Source organism: Ooceraea biroi, chromosome 8 (genome assembly GCF_003672135.1).
Source record: "Ooceraea biroi isolate clonal line C1 chromosome 8, Obir_v5.4, whole genome shotgun sequence".
NCBI lineage: Eukaryota > Metazoa > Arthropoda > Insecta > Hymenoptera > Formicidae > Ooceraea > Ooceraea biroi.
This window is the reverse complement of record NC_039513.1, coordinates 4,982,149-5,002,455: the sequence shown is the minus strand read 5'-3', so window position 1 is coordinate 5,002,455 and position 20,307 is coordinate 4,982,149. Positions and strand designations below refer to the sequence as shown.

Below are 20,307 nucleotides of genomic sequence, written 5' to 3'. Positions count from 1 at the left end.
TCGATTATTATTTATCGATCCCGAAGTTTCGTAATGCCTCCATGCGTTTTACCACCTCGCGGTCGTTAGTCGCGATAAATTGGCGGCAACTATGTACGTCTCGAGGATGCGTGGACGCAATTTTCACATTATAAATCATCTCAATGTGATTCGGTTAATTTGATTCGATGCTGCTGAGGTTGGTTATACCAGATTCGACATAAATTACAATAACTTTCAATTTATGACATATCGAAAGACCGTAGACACTTTTTATTAAATGCACCGCCTTATGTAAGAAGCATACGTTTCGATATTGACTCATTACGATCGGATCGGGTATAACCCGATTGTGTGATTGTCGATCTCGTACTAAATTGCTAAAGTAATTGATTATTGATTAAGTTTTTAATTAATTAGCGTTGTAATGAACGCATCATGCGGAATATTTTATTTTGTCTGTTTTTATATCTTCATATATTATTATATTAAAAATCTTCATATTTTATTATATTAAAAGCATTTCGCAATTTTCAAATCAATTTTATCGCGTATGTATTGTCATTATTTAATTGACAAATACACGTCTCTCTGTAAAATTTATAATATTCTCTTCAAGAATAAACAGTTATGTTCACCCATATCTAATTATATTTACGACAGAGATCGTGTGGAGATGCTTTTCGCGAAAACGTTATCTGTCAGATGCCTGGACGATGGATGCCAATAAATTGATGCAATCTTGATGAAGGCGTCGGTGCGACATCGTTAAATTTATCTCGACGCTTTAGCGACGTCGATAACGGCGACCACATCGTTCCCGTTTTTCTTTCTCTTCCGCCAAACGGACGCAATTAACCGTAATCCGTCGTTCTAAGCCGTGATTCTTTCTCTGCATCGCGACTTTCACCAACACATATGCTTCCGCGCGTACACGGACGTACGTGCACACTCACGCTTTCAAAGGCATCTTTATTGCACGGTGTATTCACACTACGCGTAATATCTCAGCGCGCGAAAATGGCGCGTATAATCAATGACATCTTTACGAGGAGCGGGATAAGCCCGCGAATTCTGTAAGAGGCGACGCCAAACGAGAAAGGATGGGAGAAGGAAGGAAAGTAACGAAGGGACATCGAGGAGAAGGATACGACCAGTGGCGGGTTGAAAGGGAAGGCCGTGATTTAGTCAAGCTTGTCGCAGAAATAAATCTCTGGATATTCTTATAAAGCGCTGTTTCTCCGAAAATGTTTATATTGAACACCGTTTTAATCTCGATTATTTCAGTCTTAAATATCCTTTTAAAATATCTTATTTTTATATTATATTAAAAAATGTTTCATCTAAAGAGATATTGTTTTAAGCTAATAATGAAAATTAAAGTGAATATTATTATATTGATCGTAACATTATTTTCAATAGATTGTCATTGAAACTATCAATTTAAAGCAATACCTGTTTTGAAAATTTTCACAAGATCTTAAGCTAATGTTCTATATGAATTCTGATTTATTTTCTCCATTAACTCAGTTTGACATTGTCTTATACAAATATTGTTTCCGTATACACATCACATACATAAGCTTTCGTTCCCAAATTAATTCAAACATTGGTTTTCAATTTTTATGCCGGTCTCTTGGTGGATCCGCCCCTGGCAGGCAGAGGCGCAAAGTCGAAGAGACAACAGGGAGTGTCCGTTGTTGCATGATAAATCCGCCGCGGCTTAATTCGCATCAGCTGTAACATCGCCCGGAATTCTTTCCCGCGACTGATGCGCTCGAGCGCTCTCGGCCCGCCCGGCTTGACTCCTCTTCGTTCGTCCTTCTTTCCTCGTCTGCCCGCACGCCTTCTCTGCGCTGCGCTTCTTCTTACCGTTGCACTTCGCCTTTATGGGACTCGGCATCAACGGACCGCGATGATGTCACGGGGCGTGTCTCGCACCGTGAAACGTGCACGGGATTCTTTTCGTCGACGAGAGCATTCGTAGACGCGAGAGATGCGAACGGCAGATGCGCTGAGAAATATCTCGTTGCACTCCGCTCTTCAAGGAGTAATTAGCTGAAACAAGTGGTGCGATGATTTGCGCTTTAGCGTATATATTATCGTTCTTGAGAAACACGAGAAACAAAGAACGAACGTTAGTCTAACGTTCCTTTCTGTTTTCACATGGAATTTCCATACACTTGAGATTCATATATTTAATGGAGATATATATATATATATATATATATATATCCATTAAAAATTGGAATATATTTTAACAAAAACATGTGTCTAGTAGGATTTAAAGAAATAGAATAAGTATAAAAAAATATGTTAATAACGCAGACAGCTTTATGTTCGATATTTTATAAAATATATATCCATTTCACTCTTCATGTCGCTCATAAAACGAATTTTCCGACGCGGATCAATAAGTGTTTGGCATATCGGTCTCCTATAATACTCCTTTCTGCCAAGTATGATGGCTGTGACTATTATTTGCTTTGTTCGCCATTAAATTATGTTTCCAAGTACCAGTCATAAATAGTGGGACACTCTCTTCTCTTCTCTTCTCCCAAATGCAGCGCACAGACCAAGAACTTATGCATCCGTCACGAGATAACTCTGGTCATGCGAGATAATATATAATCCGCTGTGTAGGCCGATCCGATTGTCGCGCGATACGCGTGTATCCTACGTGAAGCGATTTACCATGGCCGCGTATGATCGACGACCACCATCGAAGTTGCACGATCGCGCTAATCAAGTTCGATCACGTACATTCGATCAGAGCAGAGTCCCATCTTTTCGCAGATGTCGTCGCGGAAAAAGCGAATTAAGGACGAGCAGGAAGTTAATATAACAGGCGGCCGAGATACGATCGAGAGAGAAAACTCGCGAATGATCTGGCCGTGATGGAAATGTCAAGTCGCGGCAAGTCTCGAATTAACGCTTCGCCGAGTGATCGTCTCTTTTTCTGCCTATCCGGTCAGTCCGTTTTCGCGACTAACGAGGTCTGCCATCGCCAAATAAAGATGTCATAAACCATTTTCTTCTCTCTCTTGCTCTCTCTTTGCCGAGCCGAATTGAGCCGTCGAAGTGGCGTCGTCCTCCACCTCTTGATTGACGGTTTCGTAATCGGCGGCGGATCCACCTCGAGGGCGGATGAGCGCGATAACTTGTCGAGAAACTGAATCGAGTTCGCGTTGCGGCAGCTTAATTGGAGTGACGGCGGTCGTTTGGCTCGCGATGCATCTCGCGTCACAATCGCACGCGGGAACGATGTGCTTTTTTTCGTTTTTGCTTTTTTACGTCGTGATAACTGCGGATAATAAAAACGTTGTTATTCCGTGCTGTGCGGAAGCGGCGAAAACTTTGTCAGCGCTCGAGCGGTCGAGTGTACATAAAGAGAAAAAATATACATATGGTCACGTGAAAGGAACGTTTTTACCTTTCGGCAGAAGTTGCGCTCGGATGCACGTCGAGTAAACAAGTATAATGTCGTTCCGGAAGGGTCGGTGCACCTGGTGTACAACCCGGTTAATTTGGCCGGACTCGATTAGCCGCGGGCGTGCCGAGCGAACTGATTTATCCGTATCCAATCGCGGAACGATAATGAACCAATCAAGGAAGGAACGTTCGGCAACTTTGGGAAACACGTCGGTTACTGTCGATCGTGGTGATATATGAACGCGAAAAACACGAACGTATTGTTGAAAACAACTCGAAAGAATCAAAGAAAGGACAAGTTCGAGATGGTGAACTGGAGAGCGAAGAAGATAAAATGCTTCTTGCAAACAAAAATAATTTTTCAATCACAGTAATAGACAAATGCTGAGATAGTTATCTGTACTTCGTCGAAATATCGATCTCTTGAAGCGCGAGTGTTTACCAAGCTAAATAAATCGCCTGGCAGTATTGCATTTATGCGTTTACGGCCGCAAAACCACCAGCGGTTCGAGCGAGCATATGAGCGTGACGATTTAATTGTAGTTCTCGTCTACAAATCTCGACGGTGCGTAGCGGAAAAAATCACCAAACGAGCAAGAACGTTGTCGGACGTCTGTGTCGAGCGACACGCTCGATACTGTTGGTCACAGCGCGGACTCTAATCCACTAATTCAAAAATTGCTCTATAAACACCCTATCTCCGGTAATGTCTACATCGGCACTTAACTCAATCCCGCGCATGCCGTCGAGGCGCGCAAGGGGCGCGCAAGGGGCGCGCCGCCGCCGATTGCAGTAAAAAGAAACCGTGTATAATATGTAATAGGCCTATCTCCGTAATAACGCCGTAGTTACTTCGGCCACGGTAGATCTTACCGATAATTTCGAAGACAAAGCCGCATGCCGGTCGGCCCATCTGCGTGTACACACTCCCGCGATCCCGCGAGGAAGAGCGAGAGATTCGCGGTGCCGTGTAGGCCGGCGCGGCACATCACCTCGGGCAATAAAACGCTAACATTTAGAATAATCCTTTCGTAACGTCATACCTTGATGCATAAGCTGCGCCGTTACACGTTACAGAAACGACGTAATTAACGTCGCTGTCTTCCATGAATTTATTACTCGGATCTAATGGGGCGGGAGAGAGGGTCCGCACATGCACCGGAAAGAGATTAACGTTGCCGGTGATCTGATTCGTTGAAAGACACGTCCGACAGGGTGCAACAAAACAAAAACTACAGGCTACTTTGTAAAAAAAGAGGATAATGAAAAAGTATAAAGAAGCATAAAGCCGATACGATACACATTGATTAATCGATTAGAACAGAAAATGTAGATTGCGACAGTAAAAATAAATGCATGCAATTTTTAGTTTTGAATTATTGCATATGATACAAATATACTCATTAAATGTTATTATCGATTGCAATTTCATTTCGAGCTATCATCATGTCTAATGATATCTATTTCTTTGCAAGAGAGAGAGAGAGAGAGAGAGAGAATAATTAAGATATAAGATCCCATCATTGCCGTCTTTCTTTTTTTATTTTTATTTTTGTTTCATCTTTCAGTCGAAAGAATATTTGTAAGAATAATCGATTAGAAATTTATTTCATTAGAAATTTAGAAATTTATATACTTACGCAGGCAACTCACGCCAGCCGCGATTGCGAGGCAACGGCGCGCATCGATACCACGATTCATTTTTATCCGAAACATTTGTAATAATTAAATTAATTCCGCCGGGGCTCGCGTCTGGTCAAAGATTGCTCAACGAATGATTGATGAACGTTACACTCTCATTACGGACCGCTACTGTGAGAACACACGTAATATGTAGGTACCAGCACGCCCGTCTATATTACGCTTATATGCGTATTTAGATATGTGGACGTGTGCACATACCCGCGCACGTACATACGTATCCGCGTATGTGCCGTCGCGGTGCACAGTCTGGAATCATTAAAAACAGTTTATCCGGTCTTTCATTAGTCATAGACGATTTAATGCGTCGTTTGATTTTATTCATCGGGAGACTGCCGATCGTCTCATCCTTTTTTGAGTACATCGGGTATATCTCGCAAATATCGCGCGATTCGCTCGATGATCGGCGCTTTCACGCCACGATGACAACATCGAGGCGCGCATCCTCTCGTTAAACTTTATTAGTTTATAATTATTTATTGCCCAACAGATATCTCTCGTAGTTTACGACGGATTATTGCCGCGTGCCTATATTAGATTTAATTAGACTCGCCGCGTCGTAAAGGTAGCCGGAAGCTGCTCGGTGCGTGACACGCATAACGTCGCGGCTTTTGCTGCTCATCCAAAAAAAGTACAATCGCCTGACTGCTCATCGTCGTTGTCGACGTCGCCGCTCATCTCCTGACTCATGAATAACAAGCGCACGTATCGCGGTTTTCAGAAACCAGAACTCTGTCATGGGCGTGTTTCGCGTGCCGAGTGCCTTCACCTTCGGAATCGGCGGAATCGCGATTTCGGTACATATGTCACAAGAAGCGGCCGACATGCATTCGCTGTCAGGATACTTTATTTCGTCATTTACAACGCGGTACACACTTAAATACGTGTCGCCGACGTTTCGAAACGTCAATATATCTGAATGCATGTCAAAATCATTATCAGTAAATTTGGATTTAGGACTTTTATGGGAAAATTTCTAGATTCTTTGATAGAGTAATCAATGCGATACTCATATGAAAAATTGCCACAAATTATTTTTTTTCAAATGTACATATTTCTTTATTTAAGTTTTATTCAACATTGAATATTCTCTAACTCTTTCTCTCTCTTCTGTTTGGTACAATATTAAACTTTAGATTTAAACTTCTGAAAATTATATTAATATCGTTTTTAATATGGTCACAAACATTAATTTTTTGTTAACTTGTAATTTATATATTTTCATTGCACACACGTATCATTCCTTAATCATTTATAAGAACATGAACAATGAAAATTGATGCAGAGGTAACTACGTGATGCACATTTTAATCTCATCCTTGTAACGACGAATTCAAGTTTTTTACATAAGCGTTTCCTCGCAAAACATACATTGCACAATTTTACAATGTATAGCTTGAATAGTTTCGCTAAAAGTAGCGCGCTCGTAACTTCGATAAATTACTGCGAAGAACGCAATAGAGAGTCGCGTGCACGGTTGTATTACGTGTAATTTGTTAATCGCGCAGAGCGGTGTTACAGTTACACTCGCTGGTGTAACCATCGGCCGATCGAAGTTGTGCTATTAGTGTTGTATCGCGTTTCACGACACGAACCATTTGTTTGATCTTATGATGGGTGTGCGGACAGAGGCGAGCTTTTCATTGTCGACGTGTACACGACATTCCCACGTTTCGTCAGGAGCACGTCGCTCGCTAGAGAAACAATCGCGCTCGGACCAGCCGTTGTGTGCTGTGAATCTGATCTTCCGCATGATTGTTTCGGAAATCCGATATCTATGCGACTATGCAATCGATCATCACCGCTACAAAATGATCCTCTTTTAATACGATTAGGAATCGGTTTGTTTTCAGCATATATAGTAATCGGATTGGAAACTTGTTAGGACAAATCTAACAGCTTTTTATACATGATAATTGTGATAATAATTATATACTATCAGCTGTGCGTACTGAGAACGTTATTAAATATTAAATACAAGCGAATATGTTTTAACATGTAATTAATAATATATCTTTTTCTTTTTTGACCACTATAGTAGATCCACAATTTTACTGGTAGATATAATAGTTGATGCCATTTCCGTATAATTGCCTCAACTGATGGAATCGCGATCTGTGAGAAGTGGTCCCTTCGCTTGATTGAGTATTAATTCTGTCAGTCATTAGACGGTTGGAGGTGTGTCACAGGGAAATTAGATAGCACTATAGAGGTACACAAGCGACCGAGACGGACGCTTAAGCCGGTCGAATCTCTCGTGGGAACTGGTCGTGATTAGTCCACGTCACTACCGACGCTAGTTATGCTAATTGCGCTTAAGCACTTTGGCCTGCTATCAGCATCGACTATTGAAACTGCCGCTGAGTAAGTCACGTACCGAGGCTAGACCTTTGTGCCCGTCGGTTTCGCCTATCGATATCGCCGGCTTCGAAAAATCGCTGCACGGCATCAGTATATTAACTCGACAATCTCGAGTATGACAATCGGTGACGGTGTTGCGTGGGTGAAATTACACTCGCGCGGCTTCTAAGTCTCGTTAAGTCGAGTCCCACAGCTGGGCGAAATAATACCTGCAAAATCACTACGTTATAACGGCGCATTATACTAATATTCATTTACGCCAACTCACAATGCCTCGAAATACATGTGAATTAACTGGGAATGGTTTAATACAAAGTCCCGAGATTGCCTCGTTCTTTTTTTCTCGATATCCAAGAGGAATAGATAGATGAGAGCGCACCTACGCAAACGGATCGTGGCGGAGATCTTTTAAAATCTTCGTCGGCTCCAGCCACACGATTATGTTAAACTACATATCTGATATGAAACATAGTAATCCCGCTGGGATGGAAATTGAGAAGGGTTTTTATAATACTGTATTTTAGAAATTATCGTAACACGTTTATTTAAGCGTCAAAAATTTAATATAAAATACTTACATTACCATCACGAGGAAGATGTAAGCTCATTACACTTTTACGCAAATTTACTTGATCATTAAATTAGAAAATAGAAAATGTTATCACGCTTTCACATGTTTGAGCATTAAATTTACAGTTTTTTTTCCACGTTTTGGCACTAACAAATTTCTCCTCGCAGTTCTCAAATATACTTATTTTACACTTTAGAAAGAGAGAGGAAAAGAGAAAGACTGATAGGTATCCGGTACTTAATGAATAAAACTGCTGCCGTGCTGATGGTAGTCACGGGTCACTGACGAGCACCCTTTCCCTTTGTTGCAGGCGGCGGGCCCGCCGGTGCAGCTGGAACCTGTGGACCTGTCCGTGAAAACTCCCGTGGTGTTGCAGGTGCCACGGTACAGTCCGGCGGCGATAATTACCGCTGCTGCAAGAAGAGTACCGTCGCCTTCGACGACGCCCACGCCGCCGCCGCCGCTTTGCGTATCTACCGGTGAGTAAGCTTCGTCACACGGCGAAATTTATGTGCGGCCGTGTACGTACGTGCACGGCTGGAATTTAAATCGAATCTTGCGACAGTGATACGATCGCGGTGTCGCCCCCGGGGGCGCGTTGCACTTGTTTACGGAGTAGCGTTCGCTAGGCGATCCAAACCGCGCTCCTGTTCAACGGCTGCATCATGATTGCTCTTTCCGAGATGCGCGCAGGACGCATTAGGAGTCGTACTATATTTATCGAGAAGCTCCGATATATTTTAGTTAAACTATTAATAAATAAATTTTGTGCCTCTCTCCGTGTTATTTTAATTTTGTTAATTATATTACGAGTCTTGTGAAATCTTTTATTAGAAAAATTAATTTCTTATTTTATTAATGTTACGAAGATTCGGTATTGATGCATGCAACTAAAACGAATAATATGCAAAATGTCGATTTACAATCACTCTTCATTTCTGATCAAACAATTTGACTGATCCTGAAAATTCAGTTTACCAATGTTTGCTCAATTGATTGAAGTGAAGATTTATTTTAAACACATCAAAATTCCACGGACTATTCACGAGACAGTATTCTGCATTGAATCGTTTGCATGAGCAAAGTTATGTCCGGTATGTACATCGGCTTTCGTTTCGATCGATGCATTCAAGATTGTCGATCTTAAGTGGTATTTACGCGATTAGTGCTTAATGAAAATAGTTAGGATAATTAAATCAGTAAATTATTCAATCGAATTCGTTTACATCGAATGCATTTCAAGATGTCTCAAACTATTCCGCGGCTCCAACACTCTTCGCGCACATCTTCCCTTCCGTTTTATTATTTGCAGACGTAATCCGCGTGCGCGAGGCAATAGACATTCGCGACGAAAAGCAGGTTGGACGTAGATGAGATTCACGTTTCTTCCACGTCGAAGTCATCGGCGAAAGCGAGTCGTGCAATTCCGCTTTTACACAGGTACCGGGGTACAGGTGCGGCGCGGCAGCGTACGCGTTGCAGGTGCAACACGCGCAGAAAAGCGCCGCGCTCGAAGCGTGGCCTCGACGCTCGCTTATGGATAAACCATAGAGAGATCCCCGGCGATTGCGTTGCTTTATGGGTTAATTATATGGGATTTTTTCTGCATACCGCGCGCGGACGAGCCCACCGCCGATCGAGTGTTCTATGGAAAAGCCGTGCGCGCAACATGTGGCGGCACATATGTGCTCACGAGTGTGCGTGCGTTTAAGGAGCGACCTACGGATAATCGTCGAGTCCCTCGCTATTACTGCTGCACGAGGTGGCGAATGCCGACGAATAAATTACGAATTTGTCCCGCGTGCGCGAGTATTCACGATTGGTCACGACGCGAGTTTCCTTGCCATTCTAGTATTGGATTACATTTAACAGGCGTTGGATGCACTGTACTACTAAACACCGATACGATGAAACTTAATGTGCGTACGCGAGACACGAGGCTTTCTCTAAATAACAATCTAGATTTACTTTGAAAAATTTTATCGGTTACTTACAAGTCTGAAATCCACCCGGTTTCTTACATGGAACGTTCATTTTACAAGAATTGTGCAAGATTCCATTTTTGTTTACTGTTCGATTGATTTAATATAAAGCTGAATATGAAAGAATCTTAATTTGAGTCTTACTTAATAAGAAACTGATCAAAAATTAAGTCACGGAAGAATTTCACACTTGAAAAAATTGAGCGAAAATACGAGAACTATCGGACACTGTATACAGAAAATAGAAAAGGCAATCGACTACTTCAATTTGTACTTACAAGGGAAGGTTTTTAGGTGTTACACTCGGATTTCAAAAATTTTTTGCATGCAGGTAGGGAGATCCCCAAATAGAAGAAAAAAATAAAAGTAGTGGCCCAAATGCATATTTGCGCGCTACGTGCGCAATTTTCGATGTTAGGTTAATTACTCAAAAATGCTATTTCCAATCGAATTCTTTACATTTTTTATTTCACCTAATGCACATTTATATTGCTTTAAATAATTTTGTGTGTGTGTGTGTATGTGTGTGCGTGCGCGTATGTGCTTCTGTGTGCATGTGTGTACTTGTGTGTGTGCGCGCGTGTGTGTGTTTAGAAAATACGAGCGTCTAATGTAATCTCGTGCCGCGCGAGCACAGTGCGTATAAAAGGCCCATTGCTCAAAAATGGTATTTGCATCGTAACTTTTTTAATTTTTTACTGCAATGCCAATGCACACAATTTGGAATAATTGTACATTGCGCAAATCGTAGTTTGCTCTTTCTGCGTGATTTATTGTATGCGACTTTAAATAGATTTGATCAGAATCCATAACGAGGACATAAAAGATCTGGTCAAGGGAGGTTTTTAATTCTTTCAGTTTTAATTTTGGTTTTGATTTCTTTTTAAAGCGTTGTGCATTAGGTGAAATAAAAAATGTAAAGAATTCGATTGGAAATAGCATTTTTGAGTAATTAACCTAACATCGAAAATTGCGCACATAGCGCGCAAATATGCATTTGGGCCGCTACTTTTATAATTTTTCTTCTATTTGGGGACCTCCCTATCTGCATGCAAAAAATTTTTGAAATCCGAGTGTAACACCTAAAAACCTTTCCTTGTTAGTTGTAATTACGCGCTATCAAATAATAATCAAAAATGTGCAGACAGATGTTCGATCTGTCTTGAAGTTTCAAGATTGATGCGTTCACCGACGATTCTTCAATTGAAGAAGCAACGCGAAAGAAAAAAAGAGAGAGATCTGGTCTCGTTGGCGACTGCGAAAGCCGCCGCGGGCAATGTTGCAGCACGGGGAGGAGGGGGAAAGAGGAAGCCCGCTGAAGTAATCTTAAAACGCCGTAATCGCCTCGATAAAGAGGCGTACCGCGGACAAAAAGTCGCTTTAGCGCACGCGTTTCTCAACGTGCCGAGCGCGGTTTAATAGTTTAACCGCGAAATCGTTCACGCAGGTAACGCGCGCACGCCAGTTCGCCACGCCTTTTTTTATCGCGTAAAAAAGAAAAGAAGAAAGAAAGGGAGTCAGTCGACAGCGAAAACCGATGGCGAACGGGAAAGAAACGCGGCGCCGCGGACTAGCGCGTTCGGGAACTCTCGACGTTCACTTCCATTTCTGGATTAATGATCACGCACACCTGCGCAAAGTGGAATCCGAATACGATTGGGGTCGCAACCCGTAGTCCTCGCCTGCGGGCCTACGTCTACATCGTCGTCGTCGTCGTCGTACTCGTAGTGGTTGATCGGTGCTCCCGCAGCCGGTAGCACGTACAGTAGAATCTCGATATCAGCCTCACTCAATATAAGATTCTTCCGCTTCATATATATAATACTTTTACTAGTACTAGTGTCTTCTCCTTTCATATTAACACTAGGCGGTGTAAAATGATAAAGTACGCACCTTCTCACAATAATGTTTTGCAACGCAGATGAAAGGTACGTCATTAATAAAACTAAGTACGAAATAGTCTCGTTGCAATGGAGGAAGTATTCGTTATAAGTCAATTTCTGATTGAATTTCGAATGGAAAATAATTTTCTACTAGAAATAGTCGACTAATATCGAGATCCTGACTGTATAGGAATATTTTTATCGCTCGCTTATGCATCTGATTCCTCGCGCATATATCGCTCATCCGCTCGTGGTCCAGCTTGACGAGCGAGTCTTTTCTCCGCGAAATCGCCTTCTCGGATTTCGTGATTTACGCCGCTGGAAAGCGGCCGCACTCGCGCGTTAATCCTTTCGCACCTAATGGGTGTTGCACGCGTATATGCATGCGTTCACGCGAGGAAAATAAACTGACAAACGTTTCATGAAGCGCGTAGTACCGCGAGTGCGTTTGCGAATTACGCAAACTCGATTGCGGCCTGTTAAAAAGTAACAACCGGCGCGAAAGCGTTCGTATACGGAATATCCGAGTCCTGGCGAGCTCTCGCGAACATTAATAACGGACGGAGGAAACGAGATTGTACAATTCTGCACTCCGAAGCGATACAGCATGCAAATCTATGCGGCGTGTTTTCGATCGGACATACTTTCTTTCAGCCATAGATCTCCCGACGAGCGAGAATTGCTGTTAGACGAGAAAGAATATGAGATACTCGTCACGTTCTGATCATAACGGATTTAGGAATATATGGATGATATAATTCACGAAATTAATCAGAAACTCTTTTAGTGATGTAATATCGTACATATCATCTTCGAAGATTATATCTTCGTCTCTCGTAAATATTTTAAATCTATCTGATATACATATATTTTACAATACACATTTCACATATACTACAATATAAAAAAATTTCCATTATCATTTTCTTATGCAAGCAAAAAATTGCATATAGCCGGAAGATTTGAGAACGTCACAGTTCGCACGAGACTCACGTTAGATCTGGTTAAGAACCTTCAATCGTTCGGGATTCACTTTATGTCATGCGTAAAACCGAGGAGCCTTCTCGCACATGTAGCGGTGCCTCCGTCGCACATGACATTCCCCGATAGGGCGAAGAAGAGCTTTTCTTGGGGTGATGTTCGCAAACTCTGCGACATGGTGAACCGCAGGCAACCACCGGTCGACGGCCAACGTTCCTCACGGTTCGGCATTCTATTGTTTTCTAGTAAACTCCGCCGGTGATCCGGTCTCCTGCGGCGATATGACGCAGGACGGACTTTAAGGATCGCCCGTCGTCGTCTTGCCCGGGCTCTCTTGCTCGACTTTCAGCGGCCGTCCACGCTCATAACTCGCCGTGGCTATCGGAAAATTCCGATCGTGCGTGGATACGCACGAGTCTCGAATCGGTCGCATGACCACCGCCGCCGTCGGTGTCAGGTTCGATCGTGTTCGACAGCGCGTTTCGCGAGCCTGACGTAACAAAGTTCCGGCTGCGAGCGCAACTGATCGATCTGATTAAGGATATCTCGACAAGCGAATAAAATTAATGGTTACCTGTCAGTCCCGAAAATGTTGGGGTACTTGTCGATGCGAATTATGCGCTTATCTTGCTGTTACCTCCTGGTTGTTGCTTCTTATAAGTTTCTTACGAGCTATCGAAATTCGTACAAAATTACGGTGAAAATATTAATATTTAATTTAACTTATTCTCAGCATTATTGTATTATAAAAACCCGTTGCTGATCTGTTGTTATCTAGGTCTTGTCTCGTCGCAGTCTTTGTCTCCTGATTGATTTAACGGTTAATCGAGAAAATGATTAAGATATGCACAGTTGCGGACTGTTGAAGTTAGATAAAAAAAAACCCGTTATACGGTTACGGCCGGTGAACCGGGCTTTACGACACTTTAATTGCGTTAACAAAATTGTCATGTCGTGCCGACGCCGGCGGTCTTCATTCGTCCGCGACAGTGAATAATTAGACAATCTGCGGGTGAACGAGTCTGGAATTAAGCACTGCACAATGTCGTGCGACGGTGCCCGCGCGAATTAACAGGTGGGCGTTAATTCCAGTTGTTAAAAAGTGCCTGGATCCCGCTGGAGAAAGTCAGCTGCGCCGCCGATGCTTTTCGTATAATTCACATCCGGGTGTGCAACGGCAAAATGCAACTCGCAACCCATCACCGTTTCTTTCCCGGTTTTAAACGGAGGAGAGATGACGGATAGCGGGCCGTCTCGTTGGGAGTCGGTCTGAGTCGACGCTCCCAGAGTTTGATTGTCTTTGATTAATTACTCATGCTGTTTCTCGGCCGGCGGAAGCCGACGGGTAGCAATCTAGATAATGCGTAACCGTATTAACGGTCCGACGTAATCTTTTTGTTTTTAAAGCGAAAAACGTTCAGACACCGCTGAGAGAAAGAGAAAGGAAAAAGGATAAAGATGGAGGGAAGAGACAGTCGAATGAGAAAGATCGTTCCTTAGCTCGGTGGTTCGATCGGTGTGTCTCCTGTCGCGAGGATGAACTCGCGCTTCTTTCGCCTGGCTTACCATGTATATAATCGAATATCGTCAAATATAATACATAAATCGCCATTGTTTCGTCATACGCGCTCATTCGGGACTGGTTTGGATCCAGTTTCGTAATGTCGATGGAATCAACGGGCCGGCAGGCGCGACATTATACCGTGTCTGTGTACCGTCGATTACACGATCTAACGTGAAGTGTGAAAATTGGTAATCCAAGGTAGCATGAATAACTCTGCGAATTAATTTGCGACATTCTAAGTTTTTTCCTTGTTTTTTTTCCCTCATCGATACAGGCGCCAAAGCGTGTAATTTTATTCGGAGATTGCGATGCGATTATCACTCGCGCGAGACCGATTGCAGTCCTCTTGATATTTGCCGAGAGATCGTTTGTCTCAAGGTTCGTTTAGAGTAGTTCTACGATAAACACTATAATTAACGGCGTGCTGTGGAGATTAAGCGTTATTCGGTTACGCGTATTAACTATCTATTGAATAACGGCGTCGTTAGACGCCCACGTGCGAACGACACCCGCTTATTCGGATAATAATGATGCAGGCTTTCGCGAGTGATTAGAGGATAAACGAGAAGACGTATTACGAGCAGCAAGTCGCGCACATGCCAGCCCAAGGTGCAACGTTATCGTAATAAATTATTCTTATCAGGCACCCGCGGGTGCAAGCTAGAGGCGTGTTCCGCTGTCCGAGATAAATCCTAGTCGAATGATAAAACGATCGAGCCGCTTACAGCGAACGGGAACAGGCATATCATGCTAGATGTCATGGATAATTCATGGCGACATACGAGCATTATGGTCCAGCATGTCGCATTATTTAGGAACGATAATGTTTCGTCAGCATGGTAACATGAGGTGATGATAATATTAATAATGTAATATTCTTTTTTTTTTCTTTTTTTTATCTCTATAAGCCGTTATTATGCTTATAAATTATCTCTTTTTATTGGAGTAGATTTGAATCGGGAGCTTGAATGGAGAATAGTCAGAATACTCGTGATTTAGCAACACCAACAGTATCTGATATTTAATACCGAACTTGATACAAACAAAGGATGATTCGCTCGTTATGGATTCTCGCACTACCTATTCATTTGATTATCGATCTCAGACTGCCCGCTCCGACTTCCGCGACTAGCTCGTCTCAAGCGCTCGCTGACAACGCGCCCTCGCGTAAAGTATTTCGGCTACTTGGACAAAGGTATCCAGCAAGTGCTGCCTATTGTCGTGTGCGTGTGTCAACATGACGTACTCACAATCGTATTTCTTACAGCTCGGCCATTCTGCAATATCATTCGACCCGAATGAGGTAGTGTATACATACGTGTAAATTATCATGCCGAATCGCTATTTTAATTAGTTATTTGAACCCTCCACCTGTGTAACCCATTTAATCCTATAATGACATATGTATATATGTGTATAATCTATCTAATAATAAACTTAAAAGTATTAATTCAATCTTAACGCTATGTAAATGATTATCTTTTAACATTTCACAAACGTGACCATCAACTCATTAAATGTAAGCCTCGTAGATTTTTTTTGAATAATATCTGAGAATAAAAATAAATATCGCTTATGTGTATATGTATACTTATTATTCACCATGCTCGGTTTCCTTCACAATCGGTTTCACCCAAGGTTTAAGACGATCTGGTGATAAAATACTGTTGTAAGGTCTTGTTGATAAATTAAATCCCGGCACATCTTGCACAACATATCTATTCTTATTTAACACCTTTGATATCATGTACGGTCCCCTATAATTAGGCTTGAGTTTCCTATTTTCCGTTGGATTCACTCGCGTGTCGCGGATCATCACATAGTCTCCTGATTGATATACTAACGGTTTTTTATGTAAACTATCGTAGTGAACCTTATTGTAACTTGCTAACGAGGTCGCCGCATCGATCGCGATATCGCGATTCTTATTTCTCGCTGAAGGATCGAACACAATATTCGCTAATGCATTCACGGTCTCTATAATCTGTGTGTAAATCTGATTTCGTTGTTCGTAACCGAGAAACAATTTCGCCGGTGACATTTTAATAGCCGTATGCATCGTATTATTGATAACATATTGAGCTGTACCAAGGTGAGACTTCCATTCATGCGGTTCATTTACTAATTTTTTCAACGAAGATCTAAGAAATCTGTTAACCCTTTCTACTCTTCCATTGGCCCATGGGGCCGCCACTGCCACTTGTCGATGCTTTATCTGCAACGATTGTACAAATTGTCTGAAATCGTTAGATGTAAACCCTGTACCTCGGTCCGTTACTAATTTCTTCGGATTTCCAAATATGTCAAAAAGTGATCTTAAATGTTTAATTATTTCGCTCGTAGCCGTCGTTTTAGTGGCACAAAGCCATGTAAATCTTGTGAACGCGTCTACTATTACCAGGATATATTTATAACCGTTTTTCGTATCTTGAAACGGCCCAAAATGATCCAAAAACAACGTATGAAAAGGTACTGTAACATCTTCATCGGACTGCATCTCACCTTCCTTAGAATGAGGTGAAGCATTTGTCGATAAACAAGTTAGACAATTAGAAATATAATCATAGACCTTTTTCCGTATCGACGGAAACCAATAATTCAATTGTATTCCTTGCACCGTCTTCTCTACACCGCAATGAGCCATCTCATCATGATACACTCGAATAATATTTATCATGTCCTCTGGTATCACAAATCGCGCCCGGTCTTCTCCTTTCCGATAGACTAAGCCTTCTATCAGTGCGAACTTGTCATTTTTATCAAATTCGAGACTTTCCGCGATACTTTTTAACCTCGGATCACGCAGCTGTCTAAATTCTAATTCCTGCTCTAACGGTAACTCATCTATAAAACCTATCTGTCTGCTAAGTGCGTCGACGTGTGCCATGCGTTTACCCTCGCGATAAGCAAGTTTAAATCGATAGTTTTGCAATCGTAGTGTCCATCTCGCAATTTTAGGATTCAAATTCGCTTTATTAATGGCATGCACTATTGCACTACAGTCGGTCACCACAGTAAAGTCGAGGCCGTACAGATATATGTGAAATCTTTCTATGGCTTTAACTATCGTCAACATTTCTAATTCGTAGCTATGATAGTTGGCCTCCGCTTTATTGGTGCTCTGACTATAAAAGGCTACCGGAGCCCATGCTCCTGAACCTTGTTTTTGTAGGAGGATAGCCCCTAATCCTATCGCGCTCGCGTCCGTATGTAGCTGAGTATCCGCTACCGGATTATAAAGAGCTAGGACTGGATAGGCAGTTAATTCTTGTTTTAATGTTTTAACAGCTCGGATACATTTTTCGTCAAAAACGAATGGTACTGATTTTTGCAGCAAATCATATAACGGTTTAGCTTTATTTGAAAAATTTGAAATAAATTTTCTGAAATAACTCGCCAATCCAAGAAAACGCCGAACACCCGATACGTCTTTAGGCTGCGGGAAATTTCTCACGGATTCTGTATGTCTTTCGCTCAATGTAATGCCGTCACCCGAAATCATGTATCCTAAATACTCGATACGTTTTCTTAAGAAAAGAGATTTCTCATAATTTAACTCGAGATTGTTTCTCCGTAACAATGTCAAAACTTCTTTGAGAATTTTCAAGTTCTCTTCCACCGTTTCAGACGCGATACAAATATCGTCTATATATACTCCCACTTTGCCCTGTCTACTTAGTTCTCGCAATATTTTGACGACTTTCTTTTGAAATTCGGCCGGTGATTCACAGTAGCCGAATGGCAATCGCGTGTACTCGTACTGACCGTCGGGTGTAGCGAAAGCGAAATATTTCGTATGCTCGGGGTGTACTTTAATTTGGTGAAAGCTATCTTTCATGTCTATCAAGGTAAAAACCTTTTTGTTACCTAAACTTGCTAAGCAGTCTTCTATTAGTGGAAACGGATACTTTTGTTTTTCTACTCTCGAATTTAGCGGACGCAAATCAACGCAAAGTCGCATAGTTCCGTTTTTCTTACGCACGGGCACCACTCTCGCGCAATAAGATGACGTGCTCTCTTGTATTATTTTCCGCGCTAACAAATCGTCTATTATTTTCTGCATTTCCTTTCGTTCAGCCCATGCAAATCGCCGCGGAGTATACGCATACGTGGAAAAATCTTTGAGTTTAACAGTCACATAATAATTATCATCAGATATTGGAACAACCGTGTTTTCTACTTCAATAAGCAAATTCTTTAACGCAAGTTTCTCTTCGATTCCAAAATCAATTTTTATTTCTTCCGCGATATTCTCTATTGATGTAAGAGTACCACATAACACCTGCTGAGGTAAACTTTCGAACAGGACAACAGTTTCTTCGCTGTTATTTTCAGAAGAAGAATAGATCACGGTCAGTTTTTGCTTATCTATGAAGTCACGACCCAATATCAGATCAATTCCCGTCGAATCTTCTGTCAATACATGTAATTCAATTTCAAAACAAGTATCAGGCAATTGTTCCAATATAACCGACGACCTTGTTACTCCTAATATCGGTATTTTCGTATTATTCAGCGCTTTATATCTCGTATTTGTCTTATCCAATACATTCGAAGAGCTTCCCATTATTCTCGCGAACGAAAGAAATAGGACTACCGGTATCTATTATCGCGTTCAAACAATATGCTTTCGAATTCAAAAATATAATCGACAACGCTTTTCCTGAATAATTAATTTTCCTACCGCTGTGGTCGACAAACGCTACCGTGGATGCTTCTTTCTTCTTGGAGTCTTCCTCCACCGCTGAGACCGCGGCTACTGTCGGTGTCCTCGCTGACGACAGCTTGTCCCGCTTTTCCTTCAACTTCGGACAATCGGGTCGCCTGTGCCCTTTTTCCTTACAGAAGTATTAGGTGAGTTCCCTCTGGTCCCTCGTCTCCTTCTCCTTGTCCCTCTCGTCCTTCTTAACCGGCTTACCCTTCGGCTGCCTCCTCGTGTCCGCCTCTCCTGAGGCACTCGTTATATTATGCATCTGGTGCAAAAACAGATCTACATCCTCCGCCGCCAGAGCTGTTGCAGTTTCTCTGAGGGAGCGACTTCCAATTCCGCCAATGATCAAATGTATTTTCTCCTGATCTGGCAAGTCCAACCCGTGCATCAGAGCGAGTTTATCGGCCGCATACTCCAAGAACGACTCTTTAAAGTACATCCATCTACGTGCTTCAATCTTCTGGATAGCCACATGGAACAAAATCCGCCGTTTGTACCTCTTGAGTATCGCCTCCCTAAACCCCGTCCAAGACTCCAGCATTTCTCCGGAGCCCATTTCGAACCATTTTCTCGCCGCGCCCGTTAATTTGCTGGTAGCGGCTAAATATTTAACTCCTTCTTGCGCTGCGTGAATTTCGGCTACCTTCTCAATCCTCCTGAGCCACACCTCTACGTTGTCCGACTCTGTTCCTCCGAACTCCGGTATTTGAGAAGCCATCAAATTCACTGCTTGCGCCGACGAGACTGAGACCAACGATAGTGCTCTACCATTTTCACTAGGCGCTCCAGAATGTCCATCTGATCTTGTATCTGCTTATCCGGTCTGTTCGTTTCTACTTCCGTTGATATTTCTTCGACTTCCACCGACGGCCGCTATTAACTGCTGTAGCAATACCTGCTGTTGCTGTAACTGTGCTAAGAGCGTGACGCAGACATCCAACACTGGGTTCTCGGGTGCTTGTCTGATATTCCCGGAGGTTCCTTCGCTAGTACTTGGGATTCTTTTGGGGGCCTTTTGCGTGCTGCCCGTTGCTTCTCCGCCCATGCACTCCAAAATCAGCTCAATACACCTGGCTCGCGTGATATCTTCCGCTAAACACAGCCCCAAGCTCCTCGCTTCTTCTTTCAGTAACGGTAACGTC

The 20,307-nt window shown here is 42.4% G+C and overlaps 1 protein-coding gene across 1 annotated transcript in view; it reads left to right on the top strand.

The window, feature by feature from the left end:
* LOC105279682 (zinc finger and SCAN domain-containing protein 26) overlaps positions 1 to 20,307 on the top strand; it is a 325,080-nt gene that overhangs the window by 132,148 nt on the left and 172,625 nt on the right. The window contains exon 4 of the mRNA XM_011339603.2: positions 8,355 to 8,523. Coding sequence (XP_011337905.2) covers positions 8,355 to 8,523 — 169 coding nt within the window. The remainder of the gene's footprint in view (positions 1 to 8,354; positions 8,524 to 20,307) is intronic.